This window comes from Oncorhynchus clarkii, chromosome 1, assembly GCF_045791955.1.
Source record: "Oncorhynchus clarkii lewisi isolate Uvic-CL-2024 chromosome 1, UVic_Ocla_1.0, whole genome shotgun sequence".
Lineage (NCBI taxonomy): Eukaryota > Metazoa > Chordata > Actinopteri > Salmoniformes > Salmonidae > Oncorhynchus > Oncorhynchus clarkii.
The window spans coordinates 40,179,851-40,204,469 of NC_092147.1; the positions used below are offsets into that span (position 1 = coordinate 40,179,851).

The 24,619-nt window shown below is 45.2% G+C and overlaps 1 protein-coding gene across 1 annotated transcript; it reads right to left on the reverse strand.

The window, feature by feature from the left end:
• Positions 1–610: 610 nt before the first annotated feature.
• Positions 611–7,496, reverse strand: LOC139416226 (carbohydrate sulfotransferase 1-like). Its single transcript, XM_071164644.1, has 2 exons — positions 7,328–7,496; positions 611–1,749 (listed from the first exon to the last, which is right to left on the reverse strand). Exons 1-2 carry the CDS (start codon positions 7,467–7,469, stop codon positions 611–613), a joined length of 1,281 nt encoding a protein of 426 aa, XP_071020745.1. The 5' UTR covers positions 7,470–7,496.
• Between the last annotated feature and the right edge of the window lie 17,123 nt (positions 7,497–24,619).

Here is a 24,619-nt window from a genome sequence, read left to right on the forward strand (position 1 = left end):
TGAATTTGGTTAACAAAAACTGCTGATTTGCTTCATGAGGCTTATTTGATCTAATAAAAGTTTTGTAATGGTTAGGTTGTTACAAATGCACTGATATAAGTGGACGCACGTGCCATTTGAAAAAACAAACAACTTTGTATTGGAGTTGTGTATGTTGTTAACACGCGTATCTGGACTCTCATTTGCTAGAATGGTTCTACCTGATCTCGTCTCCTCCCGCCTGCCTTCCATCTTTGAGAACATGTATTTCCATTGTTAGAGCGGTCACTCGACTGTCTTGTCAATATAATATATAATCTTTGGTAATGTACAACTTCGTATCATTGGCTAGGTCTACACAGACAGTCCAATTCTGATCTTTCACCCAATTATAGGCAAAAAAGCTGATCTGATTGGTCAAAATGTATTTATTTGATTTAACCCTTATTTTACCAGGTAAGTTGACTGAGAACACATTCTCATTTACCGCAACGACCTGGGGAATAGTTACAGGGGAAAGGATTTGTAAAGACCAATTAGTGGAAAAAGATCCAAATTGGACTGCCTGTGTGAAAACAGTTACACTATGAAGCTTGTGTAGCATTACATCCAACCACCTGCATGGTCACAGTTATAGGAGAGTCTGAAATGTCCTGGGCTCCACCAAACTATTCGACATGTTTCTGAGATCAGACACAGAGTGGACCACCCTGTAGCCTAGAAGAGAGAGTGTATCATTGCAGAGCGTCTGCAAAGTCCTCACTATATCAAACCCTAGTCTTAGCCTCCAGCTCTCCGCTGTGGCTTTGGAGTCTCTGGTGGTGGAATACTTATAGTTCCACTCGGATGTAGAAGGCACGCTGTTGTTGGTGTTCTGTGCGATCCACGAGCGCACGTTCTCGTCCATCTCCAGTCCCACAAACTTGTATAGCTCCCGGGCCTTCTCCGCTGGGTTGAGGGCCAGGTCCTCGTAGCGGACCAGGAGGTAGCGTCCACGCAGCCATGCCGGTCTCTGCAGCCCCGTCTCTGCCGACTCCACCATGTCCCTACAGGTGCTGGTGATCTGTGATAGGTCCACGTAGCGTGGCTTCCTGCCTGTAGCATTCCAGATCTTCCAGGCGCGGAACTGCTCAGAGAAGGCCATCATCCGTGAGGCCAGGATGGCTCTGGGATCACGCACCAAGTGTACGATCCTCAAGTCCAGCCGTGGGTCCTCGGTCAGGGTACGCAGGTCCCCCACCTCCGGAACACGAACTGTCTTGATGGCCACGTGACCCCGCGACAGACATGCCATGGAAGCCAGGGTGAGGTTCAGCGCACCGCACTTCTTGGGGCACCAGGTCTCATCAGGCTGACCCCCAGAGGCCCCCTCCCCACCCTCGGGGCACACAGGGTTGGAGCAGAGTGCTCGGCTGGAGCTACGGCGAAAGAAGGACCCAGTGATGTGTTCCTGGGGCTCGGGGTGGATGTAGTTCTCCAGGAAGCGCAGGTCGCAGGTGTAGAGGTTGAGGAGGAGGTCCCGGTAGGCCCCCAGCAGGGCCCGGCGGTCCAGGGCTCGACGCAGCCTACTGCTGGAGTTGGTGAAGGCCTGTTGGACGTGGTAAAGGGGCTCGAACACATAGAAGATTCCAGGGTGCTGGTTGAAGAGCTGGCCAGTGAAGGAGGAGCCGCTGCGTGTGGTGGTGAACAGGAGGATGTGGCGCCGGGAGGCCGCGGCCGACATTTCCATTGGCAACATGCTGTCGTCACACAGAGCTCTCCACCTGGAGTCTAGATGTACAAAGGGACAAGGAGAGGATCTGTACCCCATGTAATACACATAGAATCCTATTGTACTGTGAAGAATTTCATTAACTACAGTAGCGGCATTTGCTTCTAGAAAACGATACAGTTGATTAAGTATTAAAGTATTAATAGTAGAATAAAAAATGATAGTCAACCAAGGCCCATAATATTGTTTTACATTTTTCTCATCAATCTGCACACAATGCCCCATAAAGACAAAGTAAAACAGGTTTTTAATTGTTTCTGCAAAATGTATAAAAAAACAACTGAAATATCACATTTACATAACTATTCAGACTCTATACTCAGTACTTTGTTGAAAGACCTATGGCAGCGATTACAGCCTTGAGTCTTTTTGGGTATGACGCTACAAGCTTGGCACACCTGTATTTGGGAGTTTCTCCCATTCTTTTCTGCAGATCCTCTCAAGCTCTGTCAGGTTGGATGGGGAGTGTCACTGCACAGCTATTTTCAGGTCTCTCCAGAGATCTTCGATTGGGTTCAAATCCTGGCTCTGGCACTCCAATCAAGGACATTAAGAGACTTGTCCCGACTGTGTGCTTAGAGTCGTAGTCCTGTTAGAAGGTGAACCTTCACCCCAGTCTGAGGTCCTGAGCATTCTGGAGCATGTCTTCACCAAGGATCTCTCTGTACTTTTCTCCATTCATCTTTCCCTCGATCCTGACTAGTCTCCCAGTCCCTGCCACTGAAAAACATCTCCCACAGCATGTTGCTGCCACCACCATGCTTCCCCATAGGGATGGTGCCTTGTTTCCTCCAGACGTGAAGCTTGCATTCAGGCCAAAGTGTTTAATCTGGGTTTAATCAGACCAGATAATCTTGTTTGTCATGGCCTGAGAGTTCTTTAAGTGCCTTTTGGCAAACTCCAAGCGAGCTGTCATGGGCCTTTTACTGAGGAGTGGCTTCCGTCTGGCTATTATACCATAAAAGCCTGATTGGTGGAGCGCTGCAGAGATGGTTGTCTATCTGGAATGTTCCCTCATTTCCACAGAGGAACTCTGGAGTTCTGTCAGAGTGACCATCGGGTTCTTGGTCACCTCCCTGACCAAGGCCCTTTCCCCCCAATTGCTCAGTTTGGCCGGGCGGCCAGCTTGAGGAAGAGTCTTGGTGGTTCCAAACTTCTTCCATTTAAGAATGATGGAGGCCACTGTGTTCTTTGGGACCTTCAATGCTGCAGACATTTTTTGGTACCCTTCCCCAGATCTATGCCTCCAATCAAGTTGTAGAAACATCTCAAGGATGATCAATGAAAACAGGATGCACCTGAGCTCAATTTCGATTCTGAATACTTATGTAAGGTATTTTGTTTTTTTTATTTGTAATACATTTGCAAACATTTCTAAAAACCTGCTTCGTCATGATGGGGTATTGTGTGTAGATTGATGACAGAAAAAACATTTAATACATTTTAGAATAAGGCTGTAACGTAACAAAATATGGAAATAGTCAAGGGGTCTGAATACTTTTCTCGAATGCACTGTACAATATTAATGGTCTTGGTTGACTATTATTCTTTATTCCACTACTTTATGAATACAACTTTGAATATTAATTGGTTGACTAATCCACTCAAAACTATATTTTGTTATTTTTGTGTAACTTGCCACATCATATTTGCTTCTCGAAAATCCTAAATCTTGAAAACTTGACTGCTGACATACAAAACATTGTGGGAATGTATCAAGAGTGGATTAATTTAAAAAAAATAAAAAGATAGCTTTGGTATTTTTTCTTTAAGGAGATTATTCGTTAAATTATTCCTTTAAGGAGAACACCTTCAGACAAAGATGTTCTGCAATCAACAAAGATGTTCTGCAATCAAGTTCTTAACACATAGACACATTGAAAGAAAGAAGCTTAGAAAATAAAATAGAATCTGGTTTCATCATCATAACAGAGGACTGAGAAAAACCAAGTGAAGATTCTATCAAGCCAATTTCCTTAATAATTCAGAAGGTAAACATGCATGAGTAAGGTGCTTGTCTGTCGATGTTTACCCAGGGACCAGTGAAATGGTTCCTCTAAATATAGAGCAGATTGCTACCATGTGTAATTACTGCTGATGAGGAGTTGATTGCAAATGGGACGTTACTTTTATGCGGAGACGAGCTTGACGAAAGGTGCATACAGCCACCGCACGAAAGCTGATTAATTAAGATAAATTGGAAGATAATTGTCAAATGAATCAAAATGAATCACAGATATTACATCTCTCTCATCCTCTCCTCCATGAAAAAGGGGAATTCCCTTGGTGAAGGATTAGCCTACCATTTTCTCTCTCGAGTGTCACTGACTAATGCCCCCACACAAACAAATGTGGCTTTTATGTGGGAAAAACATTGACAAAATCAAACTTGTGAACCTTAAATGTACAGTACCAGTCAAAAGTTTTGGGGTTTTCTTTATTTGTACTATTTTCTACATTGTAGAATAATAGTAAAGACATCGAAACTATGAAATAACACATATGGAGTCATGTAGTAACTAAAAAAGTGTTAAACAAATCAAAATATATTCTTTAAAGTAGCTACCCATTGCCTTGATGACAGCCTTGCACATTCTTGGCATTCTCTCAACCAGCTTCATCTGGAATGCTTTTCAAACAGTCTTGAAGGAGTTCCCACATATGCTGAGCTCTTGTTGGCTGCTTTTCCTTCACTCTGCGGTCCAACTTATCCCAAACCATCTCAATTGGGTTGCGGTCGTGTGATTGTGGAGGCCAGGTCATCTGATGCAGCACTCCATCACTCTCCTTCTTGGTCAAATAGCCCTTACACAGCCTGGAGTTGGGTTGGGTCATTGTCCTATTAAAAAACAAAATATGATAGTCCCACTAAGCGCAAACCAGATCGGGTGGAATACCGCTGCAGAATGCTGTGGTAGCCATGCTGATTCAGTGTGCCTTGAATTCTAAATAAATCACTGACAGTGTCACCAACAAAGCACCCCCACACCATCACACTTCCTCCTCCATGCTTCACAGTGGGAATCACACATGCAGAGATCATAAGTTCACCTATTTTGCATCTCACAAAGACACGGTGGTTGGAACCAAAAATCGCAAATTTGGACTCATCAGACCAAAGGACAGATTTCCACAGGTCTAATGTCCATTGATCGTGTTTCTTGACCCAAGCAAATCTCTTCTTATTATTGGTGTCCTTTAGTAGTGTTTTTTTGCAGCAATTTAACCATGAAGGCCTGATTCACACATTCTCCTCTGAACAGTTGATGTTGAGATGTGTCTGTTACTTGAACTCTGTGAAGCATTTATTTGGGCTGAAATTTCTGAGGCTGGTAACTCTAATGAACTTATCCTCTGTAGCAGAGGTAATTCTGGGTCTTCCTTTCCTGGGACGGTCCTCATGAGAGCCAGTTTCATCATTGCGCTGAATGGTTTTTGTGACTGCACTTGAAGAAACGTTCAAAATTCTTGACATTTTCCGTATTGACTGACCTTCATGTCGTTTCTCTTTGCTTATTTGAGCTGTTCTTGCAATAATATGGACTTGGTCTTTTACCAAATAGGGCTATCTTCTATATACCACCCCTACCTTGTCACAACACAACTGATTGGCTCAAACTCATTAAGAAGGAAAGAAATTCCACAAATTGACTTTTAACAAGGCACACCTGTTACTTGAAATGTATTCCCAGTGACTACCTCATAAAGCTGGTTGAGAGAATGGTTACTGGTTACTACATGATTCCATATGTGTTATTTCATAGTTTTGATGTCTTCACTAGTACTCTACAATGTAGAAAATAGTCAAAACAAAGAAAAACCTTTGAATGAGTAGGTGTGTCCAAACGTTTAACTGGTATTGTATATACTCAATAATGAGTTATATGAAATATATTATCAATCAATTATAAAATAGGAACATCTATGTATGCCCTCTACTGGTCACATTTAGAGTGACTGCTGGCCATCAGTTGAAATTGTCACGTAAAGAAGAACACAAATTAGAATGTCTAGATACATAATAGTAATTTTCAAGGAATATTGTAATTAACTGGAGAACAAAATATATACAGTAGAACATATAGCTACTTCTGTACAGTAGAACATATCGCTACAGTTCTTCTGTACAGTAGGACATAGAGCTACTTCTGTACAGTAGAACAGAGAGCTTCTTCTGGACAGTAGAACAGATAGCTACAGTACTTCTGTACAGTATAACAGATAGCTACTTCTGTACAGTAGAACATGTAGCTACTTCTGTACAGTAGAACAGATAGATACTTCTGTACAGTAGAACAGAGAGCTTCTTCTGTACAGTAGAACATATAGCTTCTTCTGGACAGTAGAACAGATAGCTACAGTACTTCTGTACAGTAGAACAGATAGCTACTTCTGTACAGTAGAACAGATAGCTACGCTACTTCTGTACAGTAGAACAGATAGCTACGCTACTTCTGTACAGTAGAACAGATAGCTATGCTACTTCTGTACAGTAGAACAGATAGCTACAGTACTTCTGTACAATAGAACAGATAGCTACTTCTGTACAGTAGAACAGATAGCTACAGTACTTCTGTACAGTAGAACAGATAGCTACTTCGGTACAGTAGAACATACATCTATAGTATTTCTGTACAGCAGAACAGATAGATACTTCAGTACAGTAGAAGAGAGAGCTTATTCTGTACAATAGAATATTTTGCTACTTCTGTACAGTAGAACAGATAGCTACAGTACTTCTGTACAGTACGACAGATAGCTACTTATGTACAGTAGAACAGATAGCTACAGTACTTCAGTACAGTAGAACAAATAGCTACAGTACTTCTGTACAGTAGAACAGAACAGTACTGTACAGTACTTCTGTACAGTATAACATATAACTACAGTTCTTCTCTACAGTATAACATATAGCTACAGTTCTTCTCTACAGTATAACATATAGCTACAGTTCTTCTCTACAGTATAACATATAGCTACAGTTCTTCTCTACAGTATAACATATAGCTACAGTTCTTCTCTACAGTATAACATATAGCTACAGTTATTCTGTACAGTAGAACATATATCTACAGTTCTTCTCTACAGTAGAACATATATCTACTGTTCTTCTCTACAGTAGAACATATATCTACAGTTCTTCTCTACAGTAGAACCTATAGCTACTTCTGTTTGTTGCTCTGTGTTGTTATGTGTTTGTTATGTGTTGTTATGTGCTATATATACGGTCCAGCCACTTTGTTCTGTATTAGTGGTTACATGCTTGGCAGAGTCATGCCTATACCTTTGGACAGCAGGCTCCGGCTGTGGTAGACACACACAAAGTAGGCTACAACATACAGTAGAACATGTGCTTCCTAAGCCATATAAAGCACAGCCACTTTGTGCTTGTTTTTCTTTGTGTGTGCTTGGCATAGTTTTGACACTACCTTTGGCTGTGGGCTCTGGAAATAGTGGACTCCTTAGTAGACACACAAAGTAGAAACAGTGGAATGTGTGCTCCCTAAGCCATTTAGAGTACAGCCACTTGTGCTTTTTGTTGTGCATTAGTGGCTACATGCTGGAGTTTTGTGTTACCTTTGGGCTGTCGGCTCTGGCAGTGGTAGACGCCACCGTGGCAGGGCCCAGACAGGGAGTCCCTCAGGGTGCGGATGGCTGTGTACTGGACCCCCAGAGAGGCACACACCAGCAACAGCACTGTCTTCCAGGAGCACTCCATCCTGCCTCCTCCTCCGCCCCTACATCCTACATGCTGCAGCCACCGGGGGAAACATAGAGAGGTCACACTCTCCTCAGGTAAACGTGGTGCAGAAGTGTAGGCATTTGGGATTTGACATTTTGACTTTCATCTTTCTGCAGACATTCTGACCAGATCAGATTTGTACCATAGCTTATTATCAGTACATACAAGGGAGCTACAATAACATATGACCATTTAAACACATATTACCAGAATAACTCAACCTTAATATTTCAACCTTACAGTATATAGCATATGTACACTGATAACTGATGGCTGTCTTCATCTAAACCCGAAGTCTCTGCAGTGAAATCATAGTTTGTTTACCATTGGGAAAGAGAGACCTGGGTTAAAATACCGAAGCAATAAAAGGCATTAGAGCAAAAAGCCTCTATTTTCCCACCTTCAGGTTAATGGTAGGTAATAGCACCTGCCGATCCAGATTATTAAAACCCCTTCCAGCTATGCTTCCACAAACACTCCAAATTGCTCTCTTAGCACTTAGTGAAATAGATCCAAATAGCTCCACACATGAGCAAATATCATCAAAGCCATACCTTGATAGTACTAAATGTATAAATAGAAGGAGAAATTGGAAATGCCTCCTCTTTCTCTCTCTCTCTCGCCTCCCTCTCTATCTCCATCCCTCCACCATCCCTTCTCCCTTTTAATTCCTCATGTTCATTGATGATGTTTATGTTTTTGTGGCAGGTTAATGTCCCCAGGAACATATCTTACAGCCCAGAGATAAGCTTTTGACGTTCCATTCATCACAAACAGGCAGCATCCCTCCCTGCCATAGACATTCACTGTAAAGAATGGGATCAAAAATTGCCCACATCATAGTAGACATAATCTAGCACAAGAGCAATAAACTAGCACAATCAAATATTATTTGATTATTTTAACTCTAGGAAAATAAAAGGTAGTGATTTGTAAGACTGATCTGTCTGTCTGAAGTGTCAATGATTTCCATGAAAAATTTATATCTGAGCATGAATGATTGAATGAGATCAAATAATGAGTAACTTTGACCAGGCTACTTAATACCATTGATTCTCAGGGAAAGAAAAGAACAGGCAATCAGCCGTTATGACAGTACATGTACAGCCTGTATGCATATTGGAGATCATGTGAATCCTCAGTGACTAGTTTGGTTTTCATTGCCATTCATAATCAGAGCTCACAGACCCTCCGCTCCTTGTCCTCCCGAGACAACAGAAGCAGATGCCAAGTGTATGGATTAAAGCAATTTGATTTGTAAGGGACTTGTCTTCCCTCTCAAGATCTGGCATTTTGCCGCTATGGGATTCCTCCCAAATATTCCATCAACAGCTCGAAAACGGACTTTGTGTTTTGAATTGTCTGTTGGCCTCATCTATTTTTCATAGCATAACAGCATTACAGAGGATAAATGCCTCGGGGGATGATAGGTTTTAGAAGACACAGTGTGTTTCACGCTGGGTGTTGTTTTTGAAGAATTACAGAGGGACCTGAGCAGGTGTTTTTCTAGTCTAAATAAAAGGGACAACAGGAGATAATGGCTTTTGTGCTTTAAAGTCCAGAGATGGGGAGGTGGTCGTTGAAGTGAGGCATGGGGGGGGAAAGAGAGGCTTTTGGGAAGCAGGTGAAAGAGGTGACAATGGACAATACTGACAACTAAAAGTTTGAATTCATTTAATTATTGGTTACGTACACAGTTTAGCAGATGTCATAGTGGGAGCAGCAAAATGCTTATGTTACTAGCTCCTAACAGTGTAGTAAAATGTCAAACAAGTACACGTAATATTCAATTAAAACTAGAAATGAAGAATGAAGAATGTCAGGACGAATCCAATGAACAAACAAAATAACACTGTATCAGTAATTCAAATGCAATATATGCATATATACACCAAAATATATAGTCAGTGTATCTGTACAGTATGATGTGTACAGCAGTAGATATATTACAGTGAGCTATGTTGAGAATCCAGTGTAGTGCTGTCAGAGTGTGGACGAGCGGCGCTCCCTCACTTCTTTCAATTTGAGAATACATGGAGCTGGTAAAACTATTTCTGGAAAATTAATTCTGAGAAATTCTAAATAAATTATTTAATTACCACAAAAATTCCATGAAAAACGATAGCATGAGAAACCAAATAAATGTGTATACGTAGCAGCCTAGAGGTAGGTAAATAGTGTTTTCTTCCTCGTCTTCCCTCTGGCGGTGGAGAGAATGATGAACTATTCTGCAACTTGTTTGCACTGCGGAGGCCCGTCGGAGGCTTGACCACATTGGCCAATCAGAATGTTGAAAAAAAATCTAAATTCACTGTGTGTCTGCCTTGATGTTCATAAAACTCCATGGACCACTCTTGCGAAGTGGAACCCAGAATGATATGTGACACCCAAGCCAGAGTGGCCACCGCAAAGCCCAAGAGCCTGACCCTCTCTGGAAGTTGCTGTAGCCCTTCCTCAGGATATTTAGCCTACATTGGCTATTGGTTGAGACGCAGGACCCGTTCTAGCTTTGTATGTCAGGTTTTGATTTGGGCCAAGTTGGAGGTAATAATGCATTTACTGTAGGTTACCGTTTATTGAGATGAATGAATACACCACAACAAAGGCTTGAATTTATGGCTGTTTTAAAAAACTACTTCCTGCAATTGTACATACTAATGATTTATTTTCACTACAAGGCACAAGTCGAGACCCAGATGCAGATTCAGCAGGCAGATGGTTGGAGTCTTAGAATGTTTATTAATCCAAAGGGGTAGGCAAGAGAATGGTCGTGGACATGCAAAAAGGTCAAAACCAGATCAGAGTCCAGGAGGTACAGAGTGACAGACAGAAACAGGCAAGGGTCAAAACATGGAGGACTATAAAAAGGAGAATGCAAAAAGCAGGAGAAAGGGGAAACTGCTGGTTGACTTGGAAACATACAAGACGAGCTGGCGCACAAAGACAGGAAACACAGAGATAAATACATTGGGGAAAATCAGCAACACCTGGAGGGGGTGAAGACAATCACAAGGACAGGTGAAACAGATCAGTGCGTGACAACTTTGTCAATTGATTTGATATCATGTATAGTCTAAGCAAATAAATGAATAGTTCTGTAATAGGTTATATTGTAACTACGTGTTCAATCCAATTTTATTTATGAAACAGCGTGTAAACTATGCAATACAATAAAATGCCTACTCTCAAATAGAGCTGTTCTCGCAAACAGTGCAATGATGTTAAGCTATATATCTACAGTGCCTTGCGAAAGTATTCGGCCCCCTTGAACTTTGCGACCTTTTGCCACATTTCAGGCTTCAAACATACCGATATAAAACTGTATTTTTTTTGTGAAGAATCAACAACAAGTGGGACACAATCATGAAGTGGAATGACATTTATTGGATATTTCAAACTTTTTTAACAAATCAAAAACTGAAAAATGGGCGTGCAAAATTATTCAGCCCCTTTACTTTCAGTGCAGCAAACTCTCTCCAGAAGTTCAGTGAGGATCTCTGAATGATCTAATGTTGACCTAAATGACTAATGATGATAAATACAATCCACCTGTGTGTAATCAAGTCTCCGTATAAATGCACCTGCACTGTGATAGTCTCAGAGGTCCGTTAAAAGCGCAGAGAGCATCATGAAGAACAAGGAACACACCAGGCAGGTCCGAGATACTGTTGTGAAGAAGTTTAAAGCCGGATTTGGATACAAAAAGATTTCCCAAGCTTTAAACATCCCAAGGAGCACTGTACAAGCGATAATATTGAAATGGAAGGAGTATCAGACCACTGCAAATCTACCAAGACCTGGCCGTCCCTCTAAACTTTCAGCTCATACAAGGAGAAGACTGATCAGAGATGCAGCCAAGAGGCCCATGATCACTCTGGATGAACTGCAGAGATCTACAGCTGAGGTGGGAGACTCTGTCCATAGGACAACAATCAGTCGTATACAGTGCCTTGCGAAAGTATTCGGCCCCCTTGAACTTTGCGACCTTTTGCCACATTTCAGGCTTCAAACATAAAGATATAAAACTGTATTTTTTTGTGAAGAATCAACAACAAGTGGGACACAATCATGAAATGGAACGACATTTATTGGATATTTCAAACTTTTTTAACAAATCAAAAACTGAAAAATTGGCCGTGCAAAATTATTCAGCCCCCTTAAGTTAATACTTTGAAGCGCCACCTTTTGCTGCGATTACAGCTGTAAGTCGCTTGGAGTATGTCTCTATCAGTTTTGCACATCGAGAGACTGACATTTTTTCCCATTCCTCCTTGCAAAACAGCTCAAGCTCAGTGAGGTTGGATGGAGAGCATTTGTGAACAGCAGTTTTCAGTTCTTTCCACAGATTCTCGATTGGATTCAGGTCTGGACTTTGACTTGGCCATTCTAACACCTGGATATGTTTATTTTTGAACCATTCCATTGTAGATTTTGCTTTATGTTTTGGATCATTGTCTTGTTGGAAGACAAATCTCCGTCCCAGTCTCAGGTCTTTTGCAGACTCCATCAGGTTTTCTTCCAGAATGGTCCTGTATTTGGCTCCACACCTCCTTCCATCAGCAAGGGCATTGAAGATGAAACGTGGCTGGGTCTTTCAGCATGACAATGATCCCAAACACACCGCCCGGGCAACAAAGGAGTGGCTTCGTAAGAAGCATTTCAAGGTCCTGGAGTGGCCTAGCCAGTCTCCAGATCTCAACCCCATAGAAAATCTTTGGAGGGAATTGAAAGTCCGTGTTGCCCAGCAACAGCCCCAAAACATCACTGCTCTAGAGGAGATCGGCATGGAGGAATGGGCCAAAATACCAGCAACAGTGTGTGAAAACCTTGTGAAGACTTACAGAAAACGTTTGACCCCTGTCTTTGCCAACAAAGGGTATATAACAAAGTATTGAGATAAACTTTTGTTATTGACCAAATACTTATTTTCCACCATAATTTGCAAATAAATTCATTAAAAATCCTACAATGTGATTTTCTGGATTTTTTCCCCCTCATTTTGTCTGTCATAGTTGAAGTGTACCTATGATGCAAATTACAGGCCTCTCTCATCTTTTTAAGTGGGAGGACTTGCACAATTGGTGGCTGACTAAATACTTTTTTGCCCCACTGTACATGTTTTAGTATCCTTCCCCAGATCTGTGCCTCAACACAATCCTGTCTCGGAGCTCTACAGACAATTCCTTTGACTTCATGGCTTGGTTTTTGCTCTGACATGCACTGTCAACTGTGGAACTTTATATAGACAGGAATTTACCACAGGTGGACTCCATGACACGCCCTGACCTTAGAGATTATTTTTATGCCTCTATTTTGTGTTCTTAATCAGAGGCAGCTGTCTATCGCTGTCTCTGATTGAGAACCATACTTAGGTAGCCTTTTCCCACCTGTGTTTTGTGGGTATTTGTTTCCTGTTTTGGGTCTGCACGAGACAGAACTGTTTTAGTTTTGTTCGTTCTCTTTGTTGTTTTTTATTTCGTGTTCAGTTCAATTAGTAAATCATGAACCCTTCCCACGCTGCGCTTTGGTCCTCTTCTTAAAACAGCCATTACAGAACTACCCACCACCAAAGGACCAAGCAGCGTGGAAGAGAGGACTGGATATGGGAGGACATTCTGGACGGCAAGGGATCCTACACATGGGAGGAGATCCTGGCTGGAAGGAATCGCCTCCCATGGGAACAGGTGGAGACAGCCAGGAGAGCAGAGGCAGCAGGAGAAAGGAACCCTCGGTATGAGGGAACACGACTGGCAAGGAAACCCGAGAGGCAGCCCCCACAAAAAAATTTGGGGGGTATACAGGGAGTGTGGTGGAGTCAGGTTGAAGACCTAAGCCCACTCCCCGTTCTTACCGGGGCGAGCATGTGACTGGTCAGGCCCAGTGCTATGGGGTGATGCGCACTGTGTCTCGGCCGAGCATTCACAGGCCGGTGTGCTTGGTGCCAGCGTCCCGCATTTGCCGGGTGGAAGCTGGGTGGGGCCAGCTCTGCGCTCGAGACCGCCAGTGCGCCTCCACGGCCAGTGTGTCCGGTGCCTCGGCCAAGGAGGAGGCCGTCTGTATGTCTCCCCAGCCTGGTGAGTCACGTGCCTGTTCCCAGAACCAGGTCTCCTATGTGTCTCCCCAGCCTGGTGAGTCCTGTGCCTGTCTCCTGTCCGGAGTTGCCAGAGTCGCCCTCCTGTCCGGAGCTGCCAGAGTCGCCCTCCTGTCCGGAGCTGCCAGAGTCGCCCTCCTGTCCGGAGCTGCCAGAGTCGCCCTCCTGTCCGGAGCTGCCAGAGTCGCCCTCCTGTCCGGAGCTGCCAGAGTCGCCCTCCTGTCCGGAGCTGCCAGAGTCGCCCTCCTGTCCGGAGCTGCCAGAGTCGCCCTCCTGTCCAGAGCTGCCAGGGTCGCCCTCCTGTCCGGAGCTGCCAGAGTCGCCCTCCTGCCCGGAGCTGCCAGAGTCGCCCTCCTGTCCGGAGCTGCCAGAGTCGCCCTCCTGTCCGGAGCTGCCAGAGTCGCCCTCCTGACCGGAGCTGCCAGAGTCACCCTCCTGTCCGGGGCCCGCTGCCAGAGTCGCCAGTCCGGGGTCAGCGGCGAGGGTCCCCGCTCCAGAGGCGCCGCATAAGGTGGAGCGGGGTCCATGTCCCGCACCAGAGCCGCCACCGCGGATAGATGCCCACCCAGACCCTCCCCTATAGGTTTAGGTTTTGTGGCCGGAGTCCGCACTTTTTTTGGGGGGGGGGGGGGGGGGGCTGACCATAGAGATCCTTTTTATGTCTCTATTTTGGTTTGGTCAGGGCGTGGGTTGGGGTGGGCATTCTATGTTTTGTTTTCTATGTTTTCTATTTCTGTGTGTTTGGCCGGGTGTGGTGTTCAATCAGAGGCAGCTGTCTATCGTTGTCTCTAATTGAGAACCATACTTAGGTAGCCTTTTCCCACCTGTGTTTTGTGGGTAGTTGTTTTTTGTTTTGTGTTTCTGCACCTGACAGGACTGTTTTGTTTTCGTTCATTCTCTTTGTTATTTTGTTTTGTGTTCAGTTTAAATAAAAATAACATTAACACTTACCACGCTGCGCTTTGGTCCACACCTTCATACGATGACCGTTACACTCCATCAAGTTGTAGAAACATCTCAAGGATGATCAATGGAAACAGGATGCATCTAAACTCAATTGCGAGTCTCATAGCAAAGGGTTTGAATATGTATGTAAATAAGGTATTTATGTTTTTTAATATATTTGCAAAGCCTTGACCTATAGGGGAGGGTCTGGGTGGGCGTCTGTCCGCGGTGGCGGCTCTGGCGCGGGACGCGGACTCCACTTCATCATTGTCTTAGTCCGCCTTATTGTCAGCCTCCGTGGCTTTCTCACCATGGCCACCCTACTCAATGACCCCACTGGACAGAGGGGCTGCTTGGGACAGAGGGGCAGCTCGGGACAGAGGTGGGGCAGCTGCTCGGGACAGAGGGACAGCTCGGGACAGAGGTGGGGCAGCTGCTCGGGACAGAGGGACAGCTGCTCGGGACAGAGGTGCGGCAGCAGCTCTGGGCAGAGGGGCTCCGGCAGCGGCGCAGGACAGGCGGGAGGCTCCGGCGGCGGCGCCGGACAGGCGGGAGGCGGCGGCGCCGGACAGGCGGGAGGCTCCGGCAGCGGCGCCGGACAGGCGGGAGGCTCCGGCAGCGGCGCCGGGCAGGCGGGAGGCTCCGGCAGCGGCGCCGGACAGGCGGGAGACTCCGGCAGCAGCGCCGTGCAGACAGGACCACCTGCAGGAAGGAGACAGAGAGACAGCCTGGTGCGTGGGGCGGCCACAGGAACCACCAGGCTGGGGAGACCTTCAGGAGGCTTGGGGTTAGGAGGAGGCACCTGAAGGACCGGGCTGTGGGGGAGCACTGGAGCTCTGGTGCGCAACCTTGGCACCACTTCCCCAGGCTGGATAACCACTCTAGCCCGGACCCTCCAGAGTGCAGGCACAGGTTGAACCGGGCTGTGGGTAAGCACGGGAGATCTAGTGCTTACTACACGCACCTCTCCCTTAGGCTCCATTCCCACAGTCGCCCGGTACGAGCGGAGCGCAGGCAGGGGGCGCACTGCACCCTCCCAGCGCCCCGGAGACACAGCACGCAGAGCCGGCGCAGGATACCCTGGACCAAAACTGCGTGCCGGCGACCAGACCCGCTGAGTAGGCACCGTACGCCCTGGCTCGATGCCCGCGCTCGCATGACACTCTCAGGGGGCTGTCCTATAGCGCACCGGGCTATGGACACGTACTGGCGACACCGTGCGCTTAACCGCATAACACGGTGCCTGACCAGTAACGCGCTGCTTATGATAAGCACGAGGAGTGAGCGCAGGTCTGCTACCTGGCTTAGCTTCACCCCTCGTGTGCCTCCCCCCCCAAAAAATGTTGGGGCTGCCTCTCGTACCTGTCGCACTGCCCTGCTGCCTTCGCCAACCTCATTCTCCTGTAACCTTCCTTGAAATGCTCCATCGAATCCCAGGCGGGCTCCGGCACTCTCCCTGGGTCGATGGCCCATCTGTCTATCTCCTCCCAAGTTGTGTAGTCCTGTGAAGCCGGCCGCTGTTGTTGCTGCTGCTGCTGCCGTCACTGCCTTTTACCACGCCGCTTGGTCCTTGGTTGGTGGGTGATTCTGTCAGCGGTGTCTTCCTCTTCATCTGAAGAGGAGAGGCGAAAAGGATCTGAGGACCAATACGCAGCGTGGTAAGTGTCCATGGTCAATCTTTAATAAAGAAAGTAGTGAACACTGAAAACTATACAAAACCAGTAAACAAAATAACAACCGTGAAGCTAATCATATGAACTGTGCTGAAACAAGCCATCAACATAGACAATCACCCACAAACAAACAGTGCAACCCAGGCTACCTAAGTATGATTCTCAATCAGTGACAACTAATGACACCTGCCTCTGATTGAGAACCATACTAGGCCGAAAACAGAAATGGCCCAAAACATAGAAAAACAAACATAGACTGCCCACCCAACTCACGCCCTGACCATACTAAATAAATACAAAACAACGGAAATAAAGGTCAGAACGTGACAGTAACGTAGCTAAATGTGGGAAAAGTCAAGGGGTCTGAATACTTTCCGAATGCACTGTATATATAGTCTTGCCCACATTAAGTACAAGTTCAAAACCAACCAGAGCATTTTGTAAAGCAACAAAGTCAGTTTGCCGCTCTAGCAACGCCTGGTCTACATTTGGGGCAATGGCATACATAACAGTATCGCCTGCATGAAGAGGAATATTACGAGTTTTAACAGAGACCAATATCATTTATATAAATAGTAAATAGAACAGGTCCCAATACCGACCCCTGTGGTACACCTTTGGGAATATCCCGGAACATAGACTTAACACCATCAGAAATCACACATTGTGTCCTATCTGATAAATAATTCTCAAACCACTTGCATGAAGTCTGATCCAGGCCCATTTCAGTGAACATTTGAATGACAGTGTGATGGTCAACAGTGTCAAAGACTTTGGAAAGGTCTATCAATAAGGAAGCACACTCATTTTTATAATCTAAGCAATTTAACACATTATGTAAAACAAGCGTAGCAGCTGAAACGGTGTTATGTCCAGGACTAAAACCGGATTTGGTGCTATCCTTCAGCACCACAAGTTGGTTCAACTTCTTTAACATCATTGTGCTTCAATCGCTTAAAACAACATTTCATCTAGATCAGTTGCCTACGCCCTATGTCTCATGTCTCACAAGATCACATAATGATTCATTTGACTTTTAAATAACAGAACCGAGTATAATACCATAGCATAGTAGACCTATAACGTTACTGCTATACCAAAAACACCTCATTTCTAATGAGATTTTAAGATGGTTAGTCCAAAAAATATATATCATGCTCCAAAACTCAACAGAGCGTGCCACTAGGTAGGTTATATGCTTTGATTGAAACAAAATACAGGAAGTCTAATAGTTTGTTAATTAATTAAAACTTCTTGATGCTACCCATCCCTTTAGCGGGATAATTGTCATCAACAACCGCTGAATTGTAGAGCGCCACATTCAAATAATATTACTAAAAATATTTATATTCATGAAATCACAAGTGCAATATAGTAAAACACAGCTTAGCCTTTTGTTAATCCACCTGTCGTGTCAGATTTTGAAAATATGCTTTACAGCGAAAGCAATCCAAGCGTTTGTGTAAGTTTATTGATTGCTCTACAAAACATTATGAACCCCTAGCATCAAGTGACTTGGTCATGAAAATCAGAAAAGCAATCAAATTAATCGTTTACCTTTGATGATCTTCGGATGTTTTCACTCACAAGACTCCCAGTTACACAATAAATGTTCCTTTGTTCCATAAAGATTATTTTTATAACCGAAATACCTCTGTTTGTTTGTCACGTTATGTTCAGAAATCCACAGGAAAGAGCGATCACGACAACGCAGACGAAAATTCCAAATAGTATCTTTTTATAATCAATCCTCAGGTTGTTTTAAAATATATAATTGATAATATATCAACCGCAGCTGTCTGTTTCAGTAGGAGAGGGACAGACAATGGCTGCCTAAACTCTGTTGCGCGAGTAAAACGCTGCTGGCACCCAGCCATACAATGACGCGATCTTATCGTTCTCGCTCATTTTTCAAAATAAAAGCCTGAAACTATGTCTAACGACTGTTGACACCTTGAGGAAGCGATAGGAAAAGGAATCTGGTTGATATCCCTTTAAATGGAGCAAAGGCAGGCTATGGAACATGGAGTTTTCAAAATAGAAGCCACTTCCTGGTTTGATTTTCCTCAGGGTTTCGCCTGCAATATCAGTTCTGTTATACTCACAGACAATATTTTGACCGTTTTGGAAACATTAGAGTGTTTTCCATCCTAATCTGTCAATTATATGCATATTCTAGCATCTGGTCCTGAGAAATAGGCCATTTACTTCGGGAACGTTATTTTTCCAAACATAAAAATAGTGCCCCCTAGCTTCAAGAGGTTTAAGACCATCTGCTCTAATTCACTCACCAAACAGTTATTCAAGAAGATCTTAATGCATCTTCCCATGAAACTGATTGAGATCAATCAAATGATTGTCATGGACCAGTAAAATGTGAAGAATTATCATTCACGATTGACAGTGATGATGGCCTATTTTGAAAGCAGGTAACCTATACCTAACTTGGTGTTTGAGGGTATTAAAAAACTAAAATTTTCTTTAGACAATATGTGTGGGCATAGTGCAATTGAAGTATGTGTTCTATGTATATTCTATAATGATGGGCCATTTGATTGGCTGTCGGTACAAACTTTGATTGACAAAATTATGATGTCATTTAAAAACAATAACACTACAACACTGATGGGTGTATGCATGTGTGAGTGTACAGTACCAGTCAAAAGTTTGGACACACGGCCTCCCGGGTGGCGCAGTGGTTAAGGGCGCTGTACTGCAGCGCCAGCTGTGCCATCAGAGTCCTGGGTTCGCGCCCAGGATCTGTCGTAACCGGCCGCGACCGGGAGGTCCGTGGGGCGACGCACAATTGGCCTAGCGTCGCCCGGGTTAGGGAGGGCTTGGTCGGTAGGGGTGTCCTTGTCTCATCGCGCACCAGCGACTCCTGTGGCGGGCTGGGCGCAGTGTACGCTAGCCGTGTTTCCTCCGGCGCATTGGTGCGGCTGGCTTCCGGGTTGGATGTGCGCTGTGTTAAAGAAGCAGCGGCTTGGTTGGTTGTGTATCGGAGGACGCATGACTTTCAACCTTCGTCTCTCCCGAGCCCGTACGGGAGTTGTAGCGATGAGACAAGATAGTAGCTACTACAACAATTGGATACTACGAAATTGGGGAGAAAAAGGGGTAAAAATTCAAAAAAAAAAAAAAAGTTTGGACACACCTACCCATTCAAAGGTTTTTCTTTATATTGACTATTTTCTACATTGTAGAATAATAGTGAAGACATCAAAACTATGAAATAACATATATGGAATCTTGTAGTAACCAAAAAAGTGTTAAACAAATCAACATATATTTTATATTTGAGATTCTTCAAAGTAGCCTCCCTTCGCCTTGATGACAGCTTTGCACACTCTTGGCATTCTCTCAACCAGCTTCATGAGGTAGTCACCTGGAATGCATTACACTTAAAAGGTGTACCTTCTTAAAAGTGAATTTGTGGAATTTATTTCCTTCTTAATGTATCTGAGCCAATCAATTGTGTTCTGACAAGGTAGGGGTGGTATACAGAAGATAGCCCTATTTGGTAAAATACCAAGTCCATATTATGGCTAGAACAGCTCAAATACCCAATGAGAAATGACAGTCCATCATTACTTTAAGACATGAAGGCCAGTCAATACGGAACATTTCTTCAAGTGCAATCTCAAAAAACATCAAGCACTATGATGAAACTGGCTCTCAATAGGACCGCCACAAGAAAGGAAGACCCAGAGCTAACTCTGCTGCAGAGGATAAGTTCATCAGAGTTACCAGCCTCAGAAATCGCATCCCAAATAAATGCTTCACAGAGTTTAAGTGACAGACACATCTCAACATCAACTTTTCAGAGGACACTGTGTGAATCAGGCCTTCATGGTCTAATTGCTGCAAAGAAACAACTACTAAAGGACACCAGTAAGAAGAAGAGACTTGCTTGGGCCAAGAAACACGAGCAATGGATATTAGACCGGTGGAAATCTGTCCTTTGGTTTGCGCTTAGTGGAAGTATCATTTGTTTTTCAAAAAGACAATGACACACCTCCAGGCTGTGTAAGGGCTATTTGACCAAGAAGGAGAGTGATGGAGTGCTGATTCAGATGACCTGGTCTCCACAATCACCCGACCTCAACCCAATTGAGATGGTTTTGGATGAGTTGGACAGCAGAGTGAAGGAAAAGCAGCCAACAAGTGCTTAGCATATATGGGAACGGTTGGAAAAGCATTCAAGATGGCATTCAAGATGGCGTAGCAGCAGGACGTATTGTCGTGTCGTGTCCCTTGTATATATCGTTTGTTTTCGTTTTTTTTCTTCACATATCTTTAAAACTTTTTGCTGAACCTCAACTTCTTCTAAATACTCTCCTGCAACCCGCCTCACCAAACGTAGCTATTTTTCCTAAAGTATTTATATTTACTTCGGACCTGGAACCCCTCAACTGAAGCTCCCCTCAACTGAAGCTAGCCAACTAACTACCAGCTTCAGCAAAACATTGCTAGCGGTCTTCAGCTAACCGGTCATCAGCTAACCTTTAGCTCGGAAAGCTCTCGCCAGTTCGAACAACGCGACTCTAACCAGAGCATAACGGACCTATTTATTATTTTATTTTATTTTTCATCCCCGGATTCCCATCGCAAACGGAACATCTTGAGCTCCTGGGCTACAATATCCAGACCCACGACCGGTCCATCGATGTCACTGCATGAAGAGGAATAAACAGATACTCCCATCGCGACGTCCCCAAAGGCTAACTCTCTAGCCCTTGCTATCTCCTTGCTTGCAAATTCGGCCTGCTAACTGCTAGCTTGTTTAGCCCGGTCCGCTAACTGCTACCGTGTTTAGCACCGTCTACTAACTGTTAGCTTGTTAGCACAGGCCTGCTAACCGTCTGAATCGCCGCGTCCCAAACACTCACTGAACCCATATTTACTTTCTATCCCTTTTCGATTTTTAATTTGTTTATACCTTCCGGTAACCTGCCTCACCCAATGTGATACGGAACCGCTTTTATCTTTACATTTTTGAACACACTCAAGAACCTCCAGAAGCTAACCAGCTAACTGGCTACAAGCTATTTGGTCATTGTTAGTTTTCTAACCTGGATAACACTCGCCAGTCCAGCTTCCCTGCCCCATCCACCGCTGCCCCTTGGACACTGATCACTTGGCTACATAGCTGATGCATGCTGGACTGTCCATTAATCACGGTAATCCATTCTGCTTGTTTATGTTTTATCTGTCGGCCCCAGCCGCACTTAGGCTCTGTGTGTAGTTAATCCGACCCTCTCTGCCTAATCAATCGCCATTCTACCTGCTGTTGTTGTGCTAGCTGATTAGCTGTTGTCTCACCTACTGTTTTAGCTAGCTCTCCCAATTCAACACCTGTGATTACTGTATGCCTCGCTGTATGTCTCTCTCAAATGTCAATATGCCTTGTATACTGTTGTGCAGGTTAGTTATCATTGTTTTAGTTTACAATGGAGCCCCTAGTTCCACTCTTTATACGCCTGTTACCTCCTTTGTCCCACCCCCCACACATGCGGTGACCTCACCCATTACAACCAGCATGTCCAGAGATACAACCTCTCTCATCATCACCCAGTGCCTGGGCTTACCTCCGCTGTACCCGCACCCCACCATACCCCTGTTTGCGCATTATGCCCTGAATATATTCTACCATGCCCAGAAACCTGCTCCTCTTATTCTCTGTCCCCAACGCCCTAGGCGACCAGTTTTGATAGCCTTCAGCCGCACCCTCATACTACTCCTTCTCTGTTCCGCGGGTGATGTGGAGGTAAACCCAGGCCCTGCATGTCCCCAGGCACCCTCATTTGTTGACTTCTGTGATCGAAAAAGCCTTGGTTTCATGCATGTCAACATCAGAAGCCTCCTCCCTAAGTTTGTCTTACTCACTGCTCTAGCACACTCTGCTAACCCTGATGTCCTTGCCGTGTCTGAATCCTGGCTCAGGAAGGCCACCAAAAATTCTGAGATTTCCATACCCAACTATAACATCTTCCGTCAAGATAGAACTGCCAAAGGGGGAGGAGTTGCAGTCTACTGCAGAGATAGCCTGCAAAGTAATGTCATACTTTCCAGGTCCATACCCAAACAGTTCGAACTACTAATTTTGAAAATTACTCTCTCCAGAAATAAGTCTCTCACTGTTGCCGCCTGCTACCGACCCCCCTCAGCTCCCAGCTGTGCCCTGGACACCATTTGTGAATTGATCACCCCCCATCTAGCTTCAGAGTTTGTTCTGTTAGGTGACCTAAACTGGGATATGCTTAACACCCCGGCAGTCCTACAATCTAAGCTAGATGCCCTCAATCTCACTCAAATCATCAAGGAACCCACCAGGTACAACCCTAACTCTGTAAACAAGGGCACCCTCATTGACGTCATCCTGACCAACTGGCCCTCCAAATACACCTCCGCTGTCTTCAACCAGGATCTCAGCGATCACTGCCTCATTGCCTGTATCCGCTACGGAGCCGCAGTCAAACGACCACCCCTCATCACTGTCAAACGCTCCCTAAAACACTTCTGTGAGCAGGCCTTTCTAATCGACCTGGCCCGGGTATCCTGGAAGGACATTGACCTCATCCCGTCAGTTGAGGATGCCTGGTCTTTCTTTAAAAGTAACTTCCTCACCATTTTAGATAAGCATGCTCCGTTCAAAAAATGCAGAACTAAGAACAGATATAGCCCCTGGTTCACTCCAGACCTGACTGCCCTCGACCAGCACAAAAACATCCTGTGGCGGACTGCACTAACATCGAACAGTCCCCGCGATATGCAACTGTTCAGGGAAGTCAGGAACCAATACACACAGTCAGTCAGGAAAGCTAAAGCCAACTTCTTCAGGCAGAAGTTTGCATCCTGTAGCTCCAACTCCAAAAAGTTCTGGGACACTGTGAAGTCCATGGAGAACAAGAGCACCTCCTCCCAGCTGCCCACTGCACTGAGGCTAGGTAACACGGTCATCACCGATAAATCCATGATTATCGAAAACTTCAACAAGCATTTCTCAACGGCTGGCCATGCCTTCCGCCTGGCTACTCCAACCTCGTCCAACAGCTCCCCCCCCCCCGCAGCTACTCGCCCAAGCCTCTCCAGGTTCTCCTTTACCCAAATCCAGACAGCAGATGTTCTGAAAGAGCTGCAAAACCTGGACCCGTACAAATCAGCTGGGCTTGACAATCTGGACCCTCTATTCCTGAAACTATCCGCCGCCATTGTCGCAACCCCTAAGATCCCCAAGGATTGGAAAGCTGCCGCAGTCATCCCCCTCTTCAAAGGGGGCGACACCCTGGACCCAAACTGTTACAGACCAATATCCATCCTGCCCTGCCTATCTAAGGTCTTCGAAAGCCAAGTCAACAAACAGATCACTGACCATCTTGAATCCCACCGTACCTTCTCCGCTGTGCAATCTGGTTTCCGAGCCGGTCACGGGTGTACCTCAGCCACGCTCAAGGTACTAAACGATATCATAACCGCCATCGATAAAAGACAGTACTGTGCAGCCGTCTTCATAGACCTTGCCAAGGCTTTCGACTCTGTCAATCACCGTATTCTTATTGGCAGACTCAGTAGCCTCGGTTTTTCGGATGACTGCCTTGCCTGGTTCACCAATTACTTTGCAGACAGAGTTCAGTGTGTCAAATCGGAGGGCATGCTGTCCGGTCCTCTGGCAGTCTCTATGGGGGTGCCACAGGGTTCAATTCTCGGGCCGACTCTTTTCTCTGTATATATCAATGATGTTTCTCATGCTGCGGGCGATTCCCTGATCCACCTCTACGCAGACGACACCATTCTATATACTTCCGGCCCGTCCTTGGACACTGTGCTATCTAACCTCCAAACGAGCTTCAATGCCATACAGCACTCCTTCCGTGGCCTCCAACTGCTCTTAAACGCTAGTAAAACCAAATGCATGCTTTTCAACCGTTCGCTGCCTGCACCCGCACGCCTGACCAGCATCACCACCCTGGATGGTTCCGACCTTGAATATGTGGACATCTATAAGTACCTAGGTGTCTGGCTAGACTCTAAACTCTCCTTCCAGACCCATATCAAACATCTCCAATCGAAAATCAAATCAAGAGTCGGCTTTCTATTCCGCAACAAAGCCTCCTTCACTCACGCCGCCAAACTTACCCTAGTAAAACTGACTATCCTACCGATCCTCGACTTCGGCGATGTCATCTACAAAATTGCTTCCAACACTCTACTCAGCAAACTGGATGCAGTTTATCACAGTGCCATCCGTTTTGTCACTAAAGCACCTTATACCACCCACCACTGCGACTTGTATGCTCTAGTCGGCTGGCCCTCGCTACATATTCGTCGCCAGACCCACTGGCTCCAGGTCATCTACAAGTCCATGCTAGGTAAAGCTCCGCCTTATCTCAGTTCACTGGTTACGATGGCAACACCCA

Bases quoted from the DNA above. Each gene is read 5' to 3' on its own strand.
- LOC139416226 (XM_071164644.1), bottom strand. From the start codon at position 7,469: ATGGAGTGCTCCTGGAAGACAGTGCTGTTGCTGGTGTGTGCCTCTCTG. The intron at 1,750-7,327 runs GTAACACAAAAC...TTGTACATCTAG, and splicing joins CCAGAGCCGACAGCCCAAAG to ACTCCAGGTGGAGAGCTCTG.